The sequence below is a fragment of the Candoia aspera genome, chromosome 5 (assembly GCF_035149785.1).
Source record: "Candoia aspera isolate rCanAsp1 chromosome 5, rCanAsp1.hap2, whole genome shotgun sequence".
Taxonomy (NCBI): domain Eukaryota; kingdom Metazoa; phylum Chordata; class Lepidosauria; order Squamata; family Boidae; genus Candoia; species Candoia aspera.
In genome coordinates, this window is record NC_086157.1 from 76,642,041 (window position 1) to 76,657,308 (window position 15,268).

The window sequence follows — 15,268 nt, forward strand, 5'->3', positions numbered from 1 at the left end:
TGCTGTCTATATTGCATTGCTGAAATGTTCTTGGCTATAGGGAGTGGATCCAGTCTTTGAACCTAGCAGCTCTCTCATTACAGAAACTGGGAAGAATATTAATGTATCAGAGGGAGTTCGTTGCCACCTGTTTCATAGAGATAATGCATGTTTGGAAACTGGCAGAGATGTCAACTTACCAGCTCAATGTTATCAAAACAAAAAGGCAGACGGAAGAGGGGGTGCTTTGGAAGGGAACAAATGGTGCACATGTTCCTCATCTATATCTTAAGGCATAATGGGGATGATGGAACATGGCAGGGATTCATACTAATATGAAGCAGCTGGAGTATTATCAGTTTGTTTGGTAACCACAGCCAGTATTGCTATTTTTCATTCATCTGGCTAATCGCTTGTGCTTCTGGTGGATGTAAATTTCCTTTCAAAGCCTGTCAGTGATGGCTTGTTCTTTTTGCTTGCTATTTCCTGTCAGTGCTGTTTCTCTCCATTGCTTGCTAATTACCTTTTTCACATTAATCTTGAAGCAGAGTTATAGAGAATCTTGCTTCTCTGATCCCAGTGGTATGGATGGTCACAATAATATGCCAGCATCATTAGGGTGATGTAAAATTAACTGGATAGCTTGATTTTTTTTTTTACTGAAGCAAAAAGTGCTTAAGATAAGGTAGCTTGTCTAATGAAAAACTTCTCAGGAATTAACAGTGATACTTAAGAAAATGGCTTTTCCTTTGTTTTATTAATTACTATCCTGAAACTTGTTTCTAGCTTACGTTAACATCAGCCCAGCAGCAATTATTGCTACAACAGGCACAGGCACAGTTGCTGGCAGCTGCAGTGCAGCATTCAGCCAGTCAGCAGCACAATGCTGCAGGCGCCACCATCTCAGCTTCTGCTGCAACGCCCATGACACAGATTCCTCTATCTCAGCCGATACAAATTGCACAGGTGAGGTTTCAAGCTGTTAATGGCTTTGGTTGGCCCAATATGTCTTCTTTTGTTCGTTCATAGAACAGCTGAAGATAGATCCAAAATATATTGTGTTGTAAGGATGTGTTGGGTACACAGTAACTGCCATATCCCTGCTGCAGAAAGCTTGTAACTTTTTAAATGAAATATAAATGTGATATACTACATTTTTATTGTTCAAAATAGGCTTTGTATTTGTGTCCTCCTCCATCTGCCTCTGCTTTCCACTTCTTTACTTCAGTTCATTTCCTGCTGACCTGGCCAAGAGGTCATTTGCTTTTATATCCAAGTTACACAAGGAGGATGTATGCCTACAAATCTGAACTGGAAACTGTAGTTTGTAGTTTTATGTCTTCTATTCAAACTGTGATTTGAAGAAGGGAGTGGCAAACAATTAACTATTCAATCCAGGAAGGGAGGAAGGAAATAAAAAGGAAGTAGAAAGTGGAAGCATGAAACCTGTTCATAATATCAAATAAAATTGGTTGATAAAGCTGAACTGAGGAGCCAGTTGAAAGCTATTCATCCAGCAAGCAAAACTTCATGTCCATATTTTCATATAACCCCTAGAACCTTTTCCACTGTAGACTGAAGAAAATGGTTTTATCACTTCCTTTCTCATTAAACAACCTTGCTTTGCTTATTTGAATTTATGTTATAACATACCACCAAATAACTGTTTCTTGTAATAGATTTAGTCAAATATATTTAGTCATACGCTATACAGCATATATATATATAGAGAGAGAGCGCGTGCGCGCGCACACACATATTATGAGTACATGACAAGAGAAAGTAAAATATATACACACAGTCTACACAATTATATACAGAATTTCTGAAGGGATACAGTATATCTGTATCATAACTGGATATCCAGTTCAGCTATCCAGGTGATCGCTTCTTGCTTCGTACAGATCTTCTAAGGAGCCAGGGCAGTCTTGCACAATATGTTTAATAGTTTGCATATTGGCACCACAGTCACAACAAGGAGAATAAGTCAATAGACTTACTGATTTGGAAGAGGCCATATAGGCCATTAAGTCAAAATCCTTGTGCTCAGTGCAGGAATCCAAATTAATTCATCAGTGGCAAACAATAAATCAGCCTCAGCCTCTACCTGAACACACCTAGTAAAGGGGAAACCACTAATGCCATTGTATTTGGTTCTGTTATTGAACTGCTGTTATAAGTTTCACTGATCATTATGTCAATTCATCGGTATGATTCTCAATATTAATTTTGTAATATAGAAAAGCAGTAAACATTATTATCATGTTGAATTGGACTTGGCCATATCCAAAATGTGCATTGCTCCATTTATATTTTTCCCTTGCTGTTCATGCATAAATGGGAAATTCTTACAAACTTTAGTGGGTGGAGGGGAGAAAAGGTCATAGAGAAAGGCAGTATCTTCCCCCTTCTAAATATGCCAGCTGCTTGCACAGAAGTAGATGCATGAAAAAAACAGGCAGAATGCACTGGATCTTCCTGCTATTAAAGGCAGCTGCAGAAGAATCTCAGCAGGGTCTGCTACTTGCCTTTTTCATGAGCCAAATAGCTGATGAGAACAAAAACTGCTACTGTCCTGCCCTTTCACAACTTTCCTTTCAGCAAAGGACAGGTACAGAGAATGAAAGAGCCAGCCTAAAACATCAGCACTTGCTAAGTGTTAAGGATTTATTTCTGTTATGAACATGACAATATATATGAAAACCTTGAAAGTTTTCCAGTGGAAGGGGTGATAAAACTGCATATCACCTTTTGTTCCATGTGTACTCTTAAAAGGTATATGTGGATGTATTGTGTTCAGGGAACAAGATCTTTGGGGTCCTTTTCCCATTGGCTTTATTTTACTCTAAAAAAAGGAAGGAGGGGATGCTTAGTTTGGATATTTCATATGTTTTCCTTCTCGAAGGATCTGCAGCACCTGCAGCAGCTCCAGCAACAGAATCTCAATCTGCAACAGTTTGTCTTGGTGCATCCAACAACCAACTTGCAACCAGCACAGTTCATCATCTCACAAACACCGCAGGGGCAGCAGGGTGAGCAAAATATTTCTAAGAGTATCTTTTAGAATTTTTCATGTAGCAAAGTCCTGTATTTTTGAGAAACCATCTTTTAAAACATTTGGTTACGTTCATTTTAGGAGAAGAAAAAAAATCCTTCTACTGGAACCATCTGATTAACTATAGTCAACTGATCAAGATGTACCTATTTTTACTCAAAATGTCCCTTTATAAGAATCATTTATTCTTACAGTAGCTGTAAAGAATAAAGAAATATATTTCCAAAGTAGTCTTGTTGTAATTGCAGATTTATTAATCAACAAATTGACATTTCTTTGAAATGTCTAGAAGTTGTTCAGCTGCATCACCTGCTTGAAGCTTGGGCATTTAGCTGTTTGATTAAGTGTTGTTTGATTAAGTGAGGTTGTTTCCAGCAAATTCTACTGAACAAATATGCCATGAACCTTTTAGAAGAGTCTATTATGAGAATAGTATCTTTATATTATGGATCTGTCTTTTTTTTTTCCTTAAAGGAAGCACAAGGAGCTGGTAGTTTGTAGATGAAGCAAATGATGTACACTTCTTTTCCTCCTTTTGTCAGGATATCATTTTAAGGGTAATTGTATCAGCCATGATTAAATACTAGCTTTCTAGGAAAAGGGATGGTAGTGCTAGAAAGCCAGAAAAAGGTTCATTTGTATATTGCTAATAACACCTGTGGAGAAATTTGATAACTAACAGCTAAGGGCAGAACCCCTATTTAGACATGGAGCCCTATAGAGAATTTTATTAGTAATGGCTTGGCTTACTCCAGGAACCCCATATGGAGTTTCTGGCTAACAGCTCACAATGGGAGTTCTATGGGCAAAACCCTCTGAACACTTAAGAGGACAGGGCCTCTTAAATATGGTTGTGGTTAAACACCCTGAAGATGTTTCCATGCTTATCTCTGTGTACAGATCCTGCAAGGATTTTTTTGTACTAACACTTAATAAAAGATATACACACATATAGAGAAAGTCACATTTCCCGGGTCCTGATAGCACTGTTTAATCAAATGAACCTGGAGCGTGCCAACTGTATCAGCACATATCGCCAAGGCAGAAATCAGGGGAAGTAACTATCCTTAAGATAACCTGGTCCTGTGCCATTTAGGGCTTTATAGATTATGACCAGTATCTTGATCACACTCGGACCATGCTGGCAACCAGTGCAGCTCGCAAAGTGAAGGTCTGACATACAGTTGGCATCCTGAGGTATGACTATCACTGCCCACAGTGCTGCATTCTGGACCAGTTGAAGCTTCTGAATAGTGTTCAAGGGCAGACCCTATGTACACCACATTGCAGTAGTTAAGCCATGAGGTAACTAGGCATGACTGATTTCTGAAGGGCCTCCTGCTTCAGGAAGGGGAGTAACTGGTTCACCTGATGGAGCTGTGCAAAGGCCTTCTTGGCCACAACTGCCACGTGCTTTTCAAGCAGGAGCTATGAGTCCAAAGGATCACCAGATTGTTCATACTCTTAAATGGAGAAAATGGGGAAATGGTATCCCATCCAAGAACATAGAAACTACCTGGGTGTAGGAGACCCTAATATCCACAGCCACTTAGGATTGAGTCACCGTTGGTCCATCTGGACCTGCACAGCCTCCAGGCACTGGAACAGGACCTCAACAGCCTCACTTGGCTGGCCTGGGATTGAAAGTTATAATTGGGTATCATCAGAATATTGGTGATACCAAATCCCAAACCAGCAGATGATCTCACTGGGAGTCGGGCTGGGTATACATTTAATAAATTATTGTTGTTATTAGTATGTCACCCAATGGCTTCAGGTAAATGTTAAGCAGGAAGGGAGAGAGCGTCAAACACTCTGACACTCCACATAAGAGGGCACCAGGGGATTTCCTCTCTCCCCACCAACAGCAATTGAGACCAGCCATTAAGGAAGGAAGAAAACAACCATAACATGGTGCCCCAATTCCCAACCACTGCACCTGGTCCAGAAGGATACCATGATTGATGGTATCAAAATCTGCTGGGATATCAAGGAGCACAAGGATGGATGCACCACCTCCATCCCAGCTCTGCCACAGGTGATCAAAATAATAATAATAATTTATTAAATGAATGTGACTAAACCAGTCTTAGTACTGAATCCCGGCCTGAAACTCAACTGAAATGGATAGATAATCCACTTCCTCCAGGATCCTCTGCAATTGCAGACTGATCACATTCTCACTAACCTATGGGACTATAGTTGTCTAAAATCATTAGGTACAAGGCCAACCTCCTGAGGCTTGGCCGCACCACCACTTCCTTCAAGGCAGAAGGCACCATCCACTCTCTCAACAAGGCCAACCCCACAACATGGATCCAACTGCAGGTCACCTCCCTGGCACCTTAACAACCCAGTAGGGACTTGGGTCCAGTAAACTTGTGACCAAACTAACAGAGCAGAGAACCCTGTCAACTTCCTCAAGCATCACTAATTCAAACTCACCCCAGATTACACTGCAAGCCAGGCAACCTTTGCTAGAACTAACCACTTGGAGTCCAGCTAGGAGAGGATCTGTGCAGCTTTACCAAATAGCCAGAATATTCTTCATGGAGGCCCTGTAGATGATCCAGTGGCCCATGCCTCCCAGCAGGGACTGAGTTACTTTAAAAAAGACCACTGGACAGCTATCAGCAAACACAATAAGGATGGAGAAATACTGATGTTTTGCTGCCCTTATCACCATGAAGTAATACCAGCTATGGGCTCTTATCTGTATTCGGTCAGACACTCTTAGGGTTTTCCTCCAAGCATAGGGTTACCAGATGTCCAGCAAAAGGAGGACACATCCTCCTTTTTGTCTTCATGTCCTTTCCCCAGACATAGCCTTCCAATCAAATATTGCCAGACTTTTTGAGTATCTACAAGCTACCTCTTCCTGAACAGCTTTTCTCCTAGCACAGCACTTCCCTAATAAGTGCTAAATGCAAGTTAAGCTCCACTTTGCAACCTTAATTAGTTGATTAGTACCCTGAGCCAGCCTGCCTGCTGCCTGCAGTTGACAAGACCTTAATCAGTTGCACACTGAAGGCTTTTGCCTCCTATAAGAATTTAAATAAATAAATAAATAACCAACCAACCAGCCAGCTCTAGCATTCCTGTGATTGAAAAACCAGTCTTCCTGACGCTGGGAAAAGTAATTTCATATACATATAGGCCTAAATACTTTTTTTTTTCAATTTTTCACTGTAACTTTCGTCTCAGATGCCAAGGAAGTTAAACAGTTAGTGTGTCCTTCTTTTCCCCCATTTGTCCTCCTTTCCAGTTGTTCTTGTCCTCAATTGCCTGATCAGCTAATGGTATCTGCCTTAGTCATATGACTTGTTGCACTACTTACAATGGGCTTCATAACCTGAGGTCCGAGTTTTAGGTGACCCACCAAAACATTTGGTCCTCCAAGCATTTATAGTTCTTTGGAATTCTTAATGTGATAGAAGGGAAAATTAAATACATTTAAATTTTTCATTTAAAGTGAAGCAAAAAATGGTATCTCATACCTTTTTGCTTTATAACCTCCAGCCAGTAGTCTAAAGGCCAAGTGCAGACTATGGCTTGAGAGACTGTGCCCACCTGAGTTATACTTTCAAAAGCATAATGACTTATAAGAGCCTAGCTAATATTTTTTTACTGCTCTGGTTCAGCTGTTTTTAAAGAAAGTAACAGGACTGATAGAGACTTCCTTTAACAGTAGCTGGGCTGCAGGTATGATATGTGTGAAGAAATATGCATTCTGTGCTCTCTAGAACCTGTACTGCAGTCAACCATGCTAATCAATTTCATTTCTGTAAATGTCAATTTTCAGGTCTCCTGCAAGCGCAGAATCTCTTAACGCAACTACCTCAGCAAAGCCAAGCCAACCTCCTTCAGTCTCAGCCAAGCATCACTTTCACCTCTCAGGTCAGTTTATTGTTTGTTTATTTTGTTGTATTAATGCCGCTTACTGATGAGGATATGATGAAAGAAATGGTGCATGATTTGAGTTGTTGGTCTCATTCTTCAAGATTATCTATAGGACCCAGATGGCCCTTAAAAGACCTACCATGTCACCTTCTATAGGTTCACACACTGCTGCTGTTGTTTCCCATGCATCTTGCTTCAACAGCCACAAATTTACTGGACAAGGGAGGACATGGAATGACATTACCAACTCAGTTGCATTCTCAATTGCCTGCAAATAGATATTTGGTAGGCTACTGGGAACATAGTATTTGGGGGGGGGGGGAAGAGAATGGAGGAGGAGTAATGCTGAGCATTCTCTTCTCCAACACAGTTTTCATCTGGATCATGGGTAAGTGAGCATGGTAAGTTAATAGCCTTACTCCTTCCCCATCCCAGTGATCCTGATCATGGAAGCAAGGAAAATAGAGATGCTCTGGTATCTCTTTCTCTCTGCTCTCTCTCTGCTCTCAGCAGAGAACTTCTTTATCCAGGCCTTTTCTGACAGGCAATTCCATAGTTTAAGTACATGCTGTGTAAAATAATACTTCTTTCAGTCCTGAATCTCCATCTATTTAGTTTCAGTGGATAATTTTGAATTCCAACATTATGAGAGTGGGAAGAAAATTTATCTATCCATTTTACCTATGCCATGAATGATTTTATATAATTTTATCATATCATCCCATACTATTCTTAATTCCAAGGTAAAAAATCCCCATTGCTGTAGCTCATGGGAGCTGCTTCATCCCCCCAATAATTTTGGTTGCCCTTTTTTACTTTATCATCAGCCCTAAAGTGCTATGATCAGAACTGTACACAATAGTCAAGGGAGACTGCATCATAGATTTATATGGCATTATTATATTGGCAGTTCTAATTTTAATTCCCTTCCTATGATTCCAAGCATGACATTTGTCTTTTGTACAGCAGCTGCTGACTGCATTGACATTTTCAAGCTGTCCACTGTTACACTGTTACAAGATCACCTTTCCTGGTCAGTTACTACCAACTCAGATCCCATTAATATATAGGTGAATTTTAGATTTTTTTTATGCCAACATATAACTCTTTACACTTGTTTACTTTGAACTGTGTTTGCTTGGGGAAGCCTAATCTTTACAATCCTTTTGATTTTACCTCCTTGAAGAGCAGGCTTTCATTGCTACTGGTCAGCCCTAGCTCCATATAATCTATATACAAGTTGTCCTGAAACAGATCTTTGGGGGACATTATCTTTGCACATCTCAGCATTATGAGAATTGAAAATTTATGCCTGCTATCTGTTTCCTGTTTTTTAATTAATTGCTAATCCGTGAGAGCACTTGAGTTTGCCTAGGAACCTTTGGTTAGGTTCTTTGATCAAAGCTTTTCAGAAATCCAAGTAAAATATCTATTGAGCTATCCTTGTTCATATGCTTGCTGATATCTCAAAAATGTCTAGACTTCATTTTATATAATCATGAAATTATTAAAAAGCATTAACGTCCTTTTAAAAAGCTATGATAGCAATCTTAGCTGTTTCTAGAATTGAAATAATGCATTCATACACACATACACACACACGTACACGTACACACCTCACACTGTTACTGCTAAATAACCTGTGTGTGTAAAAGAGATATCAGATTAAGCTGTTAACATTATCTCAAGCCTAGTATTTCTCAGTGGCGTCTCACTCAGAGAGTTTAGATACAATAAGCTTGTCTTTGCATAATTTTGGCTTGTTGTAATTTGCTAAAACTGTTTTGCAGTCATTCTGTGGGATACACATGCTTGCATTTTGCTAGGCACCTGTGTTCACTTTCCATCTCATTGACCAAAAGTACAAGTAAACATTGTAACAGGAAGGTGCCAAGTGTCTTTGAATATCCAAATGGCTCCCAGAGGGCGCTTGGGGAATTTCACAGCTCTCTAGAGGGCTTTGGGTTCATTGCCTGGTGAGTCACTGGCAATGGGAGGCAAGCCGGGCACTGGACATGACTGCTCCAAAGTAGCATTTTTCTGGGAACTGATCCTGATTGGTGCCTCAGTTTATTGAGGCCCTCCAGGAAATGAGGTGCTGAAAAGATACCTGCAGTACCAGTGGAGAAAGACAAAAAGCTGTCTGGCTATTAAATTAATCAGCATGGCACTTTGCCAGTAAAATCACTTGGGTTTTCCGTGGCATAATCTTTAGTAGTGACTAGACCACCATTTAGCAATATTATCTAGAATGCCTTTTGGCCTATAAACTCTGAGGAAGTGGATAGGGTGCTGCCTAGACTGTCCTCTGCCACTTGCAATCTAGATCCCTGCCTATCCTGGCTGCTGAAGGAGCAGGCAGAAATGTGACCACTTAGATCCGCGATATCGTCAATACCTTTTTCCAAGAGGGGAGCTACCACCAATCTTGAAAAGTGCTGTGGTATGCCGCCTTCTGAAGAGATCTTTCCTGGCTCTGATGGTCTTAGATAACTATGAGCTATTGTACAGTCTCCCTGAGGAAGGTTGTTGAGGCAGTGGTGGTGGATCAGCTGCCCAGCACCTCAGAAAAAACAGCTGATCTACCACCAACTGCCCCAACAACTCACAAGGTGCTCCTCTGAGTTTCCAACAGCAAACTCACAGGAACACCATGGGATATTTTAAATGTTGACTTAATTACTTAATAAACAGAATTGTTAGGTATTTCTTTTGGCCTATGGCACCCTGAAAAGTTTACTGAGACAGCAAAGGTGCTGTGAACCATGAAAGTTTGGGAACCTCTGTCATAGTGACATAAATCATTGGGAGCAAGTGCACTTAGATTGAAAACAAAACAATTAAAATAATATTCTTCTAGTAGATTATTACTGCACTTTCCATCTTACTCTACTTTCTCACATTTCTTAGCAGCCAGCAACCCCAACACGCACAATAGCAGCGACCCCAATTCAGCCACTTCCACAGAGCCAGACAACACCAAAGCGAATTGATACACCCAGCTTGGAAGAGCCCAGTGATCTTGAGGAGCTTGAGCAGTTTGCCAAGACTTTTAAACAAAGACGGATCAAACTTGGATTCACTCAGGTACAATTGCATTTCCATTTAGAAGGGATTTGGTCACTAGTATTCAGATTTGAGACTCTTAATCACTTTTCCCAATTAGGAGTGGTTTCTTATTCATAAATTTGCAATATTATTTAATAAGTATATTAATAATGATATATTTAAATAAATGCTTGGTGGACTTTTTTTCAGTCTTTGTTTAGCATTCTCAGAGAAGAGTGATGGGCTTGGTTCCAGAATCTGGAGTCAATCTTCACGGAAAAAAGAGGGGTGGGGAGAAGCAGCTTGAATGGTCACAGTCCCCAGAAACCTGTATTTGGTCACTATATGGAAGGAGGTATGCTCCTCCTCTACATTTGCAGCCAGCTGAAATACACCTACAGGATTGGAAGATTCTTGAACCTGACTTAACGCTCAATTGCTGAGCTCATTTTTTTTTATTATAGCAACTCAGACAACCATGTTTCATCAACCTTAAGAATTGATCAGATTCCTTAATGAAATGCTAACACATCTTTGAAATCTTTTATTAATAATCAGTTGATGGGTCTTATCCACATACTGAGATAGATTATTCATAAGGACAATTAATTCAACTAAGTGATGGCACTAGAATTGCCAAGATTGGGGAGTGGGTGGGAAATCTATTAATTCTCACTTTAAAAAAACTAATCTCACATACAGTTTTTTAAAAAAATTATCTTACATATTCCTTAACAAATTATTTTCTTTCCATCCATGTAGGGTGATGTTGGGCTTGCCATGGGTAAATTGTATGGAAATGATTTCAGTCAAACTACTATTTCTCGCTTTGAAGCCTTGAACCTCAGCTTTAAGAACATGTGCAAGTTAAAACCACTTCTGGAAAAGTGGCTCAATGATGCAGGTAAATAGTTGTCTAAATTTTCTCATAATTTCACAACATATCCCTGGAATTCTGAAAGTGCTTCCTGTGAATTTTCCAGGGGATATGAGTATGCTTTGCAGGAATATATTTAAATAAGAGATACTGCATTATACAAAAAGAATACGTGGAATGAGATTTATAAGTAAACCTTGACAGATTTTTCAAAAGAAATCTTGTACAACATTGGCTGAAGTGTGAAGCCTTTCTATATCTGTGGTTTATTTATAGTCGTTTTCTTTAAAAAAAACTTCATAAGCATTGTATAAAGGACTAGTGTTGAAAAATACCTGAGCAAAAACATTGAATAGCAGACATCAGACTTTTGCTCTAAATAAGAATATATGCAGTTCCCACAGTGTAAACTCGTATGTTTAATAAGTAAAATTGTTAGTAGATATACTTGTGCCAAGTTGATTTCATTCATTGGAATTCTGATTCTCCTTTATATTTGCAAGAGGGTGAGCTGCTTCTTTCACTGGAATAGATTTCTGTATAAGGGACTCAAGTCCCAAATAATAGAAATTTGGAATGTATTTACATTTGTTAGGCAAGCAGAATGAATGAAATCTACTTTTTTAAAACTAAGTTCCTGTTTACATTACACTATTTTAGTTAACATGATTAACTTGACCTTTTTGCAGAAAACCTCTCATCTGATTCGGCTCTTTCCAGCCCAAGTGCTCTGAATTCTCCAGGGCTGGGGATTGAGGGCTTGAACCGTAGGAGGAAGAAACGCACCAGCATAGAGACCAACATACGTGTGGCCTTAGAGAAGAGTTTCCTGGAGGTCAATATATGTTGGACTATATTATTTCAGTATATAAGGCTCTACCATCTATTGCAGTCATTAAAAAGAATAGTTTAATGAAATGGAGTGCAAATTTTCATACACACACTCTCTGGAAACAGTTTTGTAACCTTTTCCAGCCTAGTGAGCATCAATAACTGTTTTTCAGAGGTTCTCAAAAATCTCCTTTGTTCGAGCCATGACACACTTCCACATACTTGTGTAGTGAAGTTCAGACCTTGATCATGAATACCCATAATTCTGTTCTTCAAATAAGGCAAGATCTCCCACACGCACACCTGATTATCATTCCATTGACTGAAAAACCTGACCTTGATTTCCCCTTCAAATGAACTGATAATCCTGTAGGTTCACACACTTTTGCCACCCACAAATATATAGCTTTGGATCATTTTCCTCAATAAATAAATGAACAAGTATTAGTTTGTGACTCATTTGTTTAATTGGGGTCTCTTTGTCTAGTTGTAGGACTTGTGTAGAGTACAAATCATGTTTTAGGTCATATTTATGCAGAAATACAAAAAATTCAAAAGGTTCACAAACTTTAAGCATCACTGTATGTGTGTGTGTGTGTGTGTGTACACATACACTGTTCCTCTTAATACTCTGGGTGAATCATGAGCATTCCCTCTATGTGTTTCATAAAACAAACGGAAGACAAACAGGTGTATTATTCTTCACAGTGAGATGTCATTTGCATTTTTATATTTATTTTTAATGTTTATTTTAATAAATAATTGAAATGCAACCAAGAGAAAGAGCAGAAAAAGAAGTAAGAGAGCAAAGAGAAAAGAGATTTATAAACTGTATAAAATTGAGTAAGAATTTTCAAGGTAACATTAGATTAGCACTGCATATAAAAGTAATGTTAAATCAGTACAGCATTTCAAAGCCATTATTAAAATCAAACAATATTCAGTAATTAACAAAGGCAGCCAGTATAATAAGAATCATCAGTGAGAATGAACTATTAATAAGAATTACTATTTAATCGAAGAATATCTATGCTTATTGCAACAACTCAGGCAAGATCTAATAATTTAAAGCCTTATGTTAAGAGAAACCCAAACTTAAGATACAGTACAATTCCATATGCAGAATTAAGATCTACCAAATTAAATTCAATTCTGTACCAGACCTTTCTCAAATACAAAGTTACTTTTGACATTGAGGCATATTCCCACAACTTAGTCTGCTGTTCTTTTAGAGAAAGAATCATATGTGATTTCCAATGAGAGGCATATAAAGTATCCTAGCAACTCTGCATCCTTTATAGGGATATAAAGTTTGATGATGTTACCATAAAAACGGCTGGTTGAAAAGAGAAGTTATACTTAAAGATTTGTTTCACTCTGTAATGAGATACAATTTCCAGATGTGCCTGGCATATTGGTGGTACTTACTTGCATTGTTGCAGCCTCCTTTTAATATGGAAAGCTATTACAGGTCCAGATTATATCACACAGCAGAAAATAGTCTAAACGGTTTATCTTTCAGAACCAAAAGCCTACCTCGGAAGAGATTACCATGATAGCTGACCAGCTGAACATGGAAAAAGAGGTGATCCGTGTTTGGTTCTGTAATCGGCGCCAGAAGGAAAAAAGAATTAACCCACCTAGTAGTGGTGGAACCAGCAACTCGCCCATCAAAGCAATGTTCCCTTGTCCAACTTCATTGGTAAAAATTCAAAACCATTTGAATTTTGTTAGACTGGGACATAATGTAATAATTCCTGTTAAGAATAATAAGAGGATGATATTGATATTTTTGTTCCCAGGGATCTCAAAATCTGATATGTATGGTGAGTGGTCATTAATGTGCACAGTCAGTTCCTGTTATTCCTATTTTGTACAGTACTTGGAGAAGAAAAATACTTATACACCTAAAGTAAGAAGCAAAATAAAGCATAACTTCATGTGTCACTTTGAGTAATGTACTCAAATCTCTCTTTGTAGTGTGCTAGTATATTTAATTTTGTTCTTCCACTCATAGGAAGGTTAATGATTTTCTAAAGATAACAAAAGGCTTATGGTGAAAATATAAAGCTATATAGAGGTTTGCATTTAACTTCTGTATTCATTGGTGACATCTGTTTTTTGTTAAGAGTACAGCTGTTTTCTTTTGACCTATAGGTGGCAACTACACCAAGCCTTGTGACAAGCAGTGCAGCTACCACTTTGACTGTCAACCCTGGGCTCCCTTTAACCAGCGCAACTGTAACTAGTTTGGCAGTCACAGGTAAGAGGCCATTTAGACTGCAACTGCATATAAAAGCTTGCTCTTTTGGACAAAATTATCATCATCATAATCTCTGTATACATTTCCGATCAAAGTAATTTGAGAGCCAGTTTGGTGTAGTGGTTAAGGCACCAGGCTAGAAACTGGGAGACTGTAAGTTCTAGTCCCGCCTTAGGCACAAAGCCAGCTGGATGACCTTGGTCCAGTCACTTTCTCTCAGCCCTAGGAAGGAGGCAATGGGAAATCACTTCTGAAAAACCTTGCCAAGAAAACTGCAGGGACGCGTCCAGGCAGTCTCTGAGAATTTGACACAACTGAATGGGTTAAAGAAAAAAGAGTAGTTTACAAGGAAATATATAGAGAAATAAAACCATCATAATAAAACCTAATGCTTAAAAATAATAAATATAAATATTAAAACAATATTCATTTAAAAACACAAGTAAAATAATAGAAATATTTAATCGCAGTCAAATTCTGCAGTAGTAATTATGCCAAAACTGCCTGGGTGAGTAAACATATCTGCAGTGGTTTTCTAAAAGAAGGTAAGATGGAACCAAGCCAAACTTCTCTCAAGAAACAGTTCCATAATTTAGTTATTAAGTCAGTGGATCACTTATGTTGCTCATATTCAGGCTTATTGCTTTTTAAAAAGATATCAAGGTTTGTTTGTTTTGTATTTGTAAACTCTTTGTAGACTGTTATTATCATATATAAATCTTAATTCAGATTGTGGAAAAAAATGGATTGACATCTGAGAATAATAGATTTAATAGATATTTGCAATTTATTGTGTATGCAGCAACAAAAAGGACTTTTCCTGCAACTCTTGATTCGGTTAAAGTTGGGAATTGCATTTCTTTTTTTCTGAACAGTAAAGACTGGATGAATAAACAACAAAAAGCTCTTGAGCCAAATTCAGAATTCCTATTTGAGATATAAAAATGCTTACATTTGTAGAAAGGCAGAAGACTTTATCATGTGGACTGCTTTGTTAGCAGAGGGAAATACTGAGCTGAAACATGGTACAACAAAAACTGTATTCTTTGCTGAGAGAACTTTAGAAAAAACAATGATTCTGGTCAAAAATTTAGCACATACATATTACAGTTCCTCAAATCAGACAAATGGGTAGAGCTTAGTCATAAACTCTGCAGGCAGCCTAGGAAGATAATACGTTTGAACCTTGTTTCTTAATATAATGATGATTGCCTAGTGTTTTGGGATATATTGAGTTTTTTAAATAAATTATTGTTTGATGCTGACTCAGTCTTTAATTGTTAATGTTAAGTGTGCATGAAAAAGAATCAGTGAG

At 38.4% G+C, this 15,268-nt stretch overlaps 1 protein-coding gene across 2 annotated transcripts in view; it reads left to right on the top strand.

The window, feature by feature from the left end:
* Positions 1-15,268, top strand: part of POU2F1 (POU class 2 homeobox 1) — a 42,866-nt gene that overhangs the window by 15,652 nt on the left and 11,946 nt on the right. Inside the window, exons 5-12 of one of the 2 annotated variants that reach the window (XM_063305527.1) lie at positions 766-945; positions 2,885-3,011; positions 6,837-6,931; positions 9,845-10,021; positions 10,745-10,886; positions 11,549-11,694; positions 13,213-13,392; positions 13,848-13,953. In XM_063305527.1, the coding sequence (XP_063161597.1) occupies positions 766-945; positions 2,885-3,011; positions 6,837-6,931; positions 9,845-10,021; positions 10,745-10,886; positions 11,549-11,694; positions 13,213-13,392; positions 13,848-13,953 (1,153 nt within the window). The remainder of the gene's footprint in view (positions 1-765; positions 946-2,884; positions 3,012-6,836; positions 6,932-9,844; positions 10,022-10,744; positions 10,887-11,548; positions 11,695-13,212; positions 13,393-13,847; positions 13,954-15,268) is intronic. The other variant, XM_063305528.1, reaches the window with a different exon arrangement.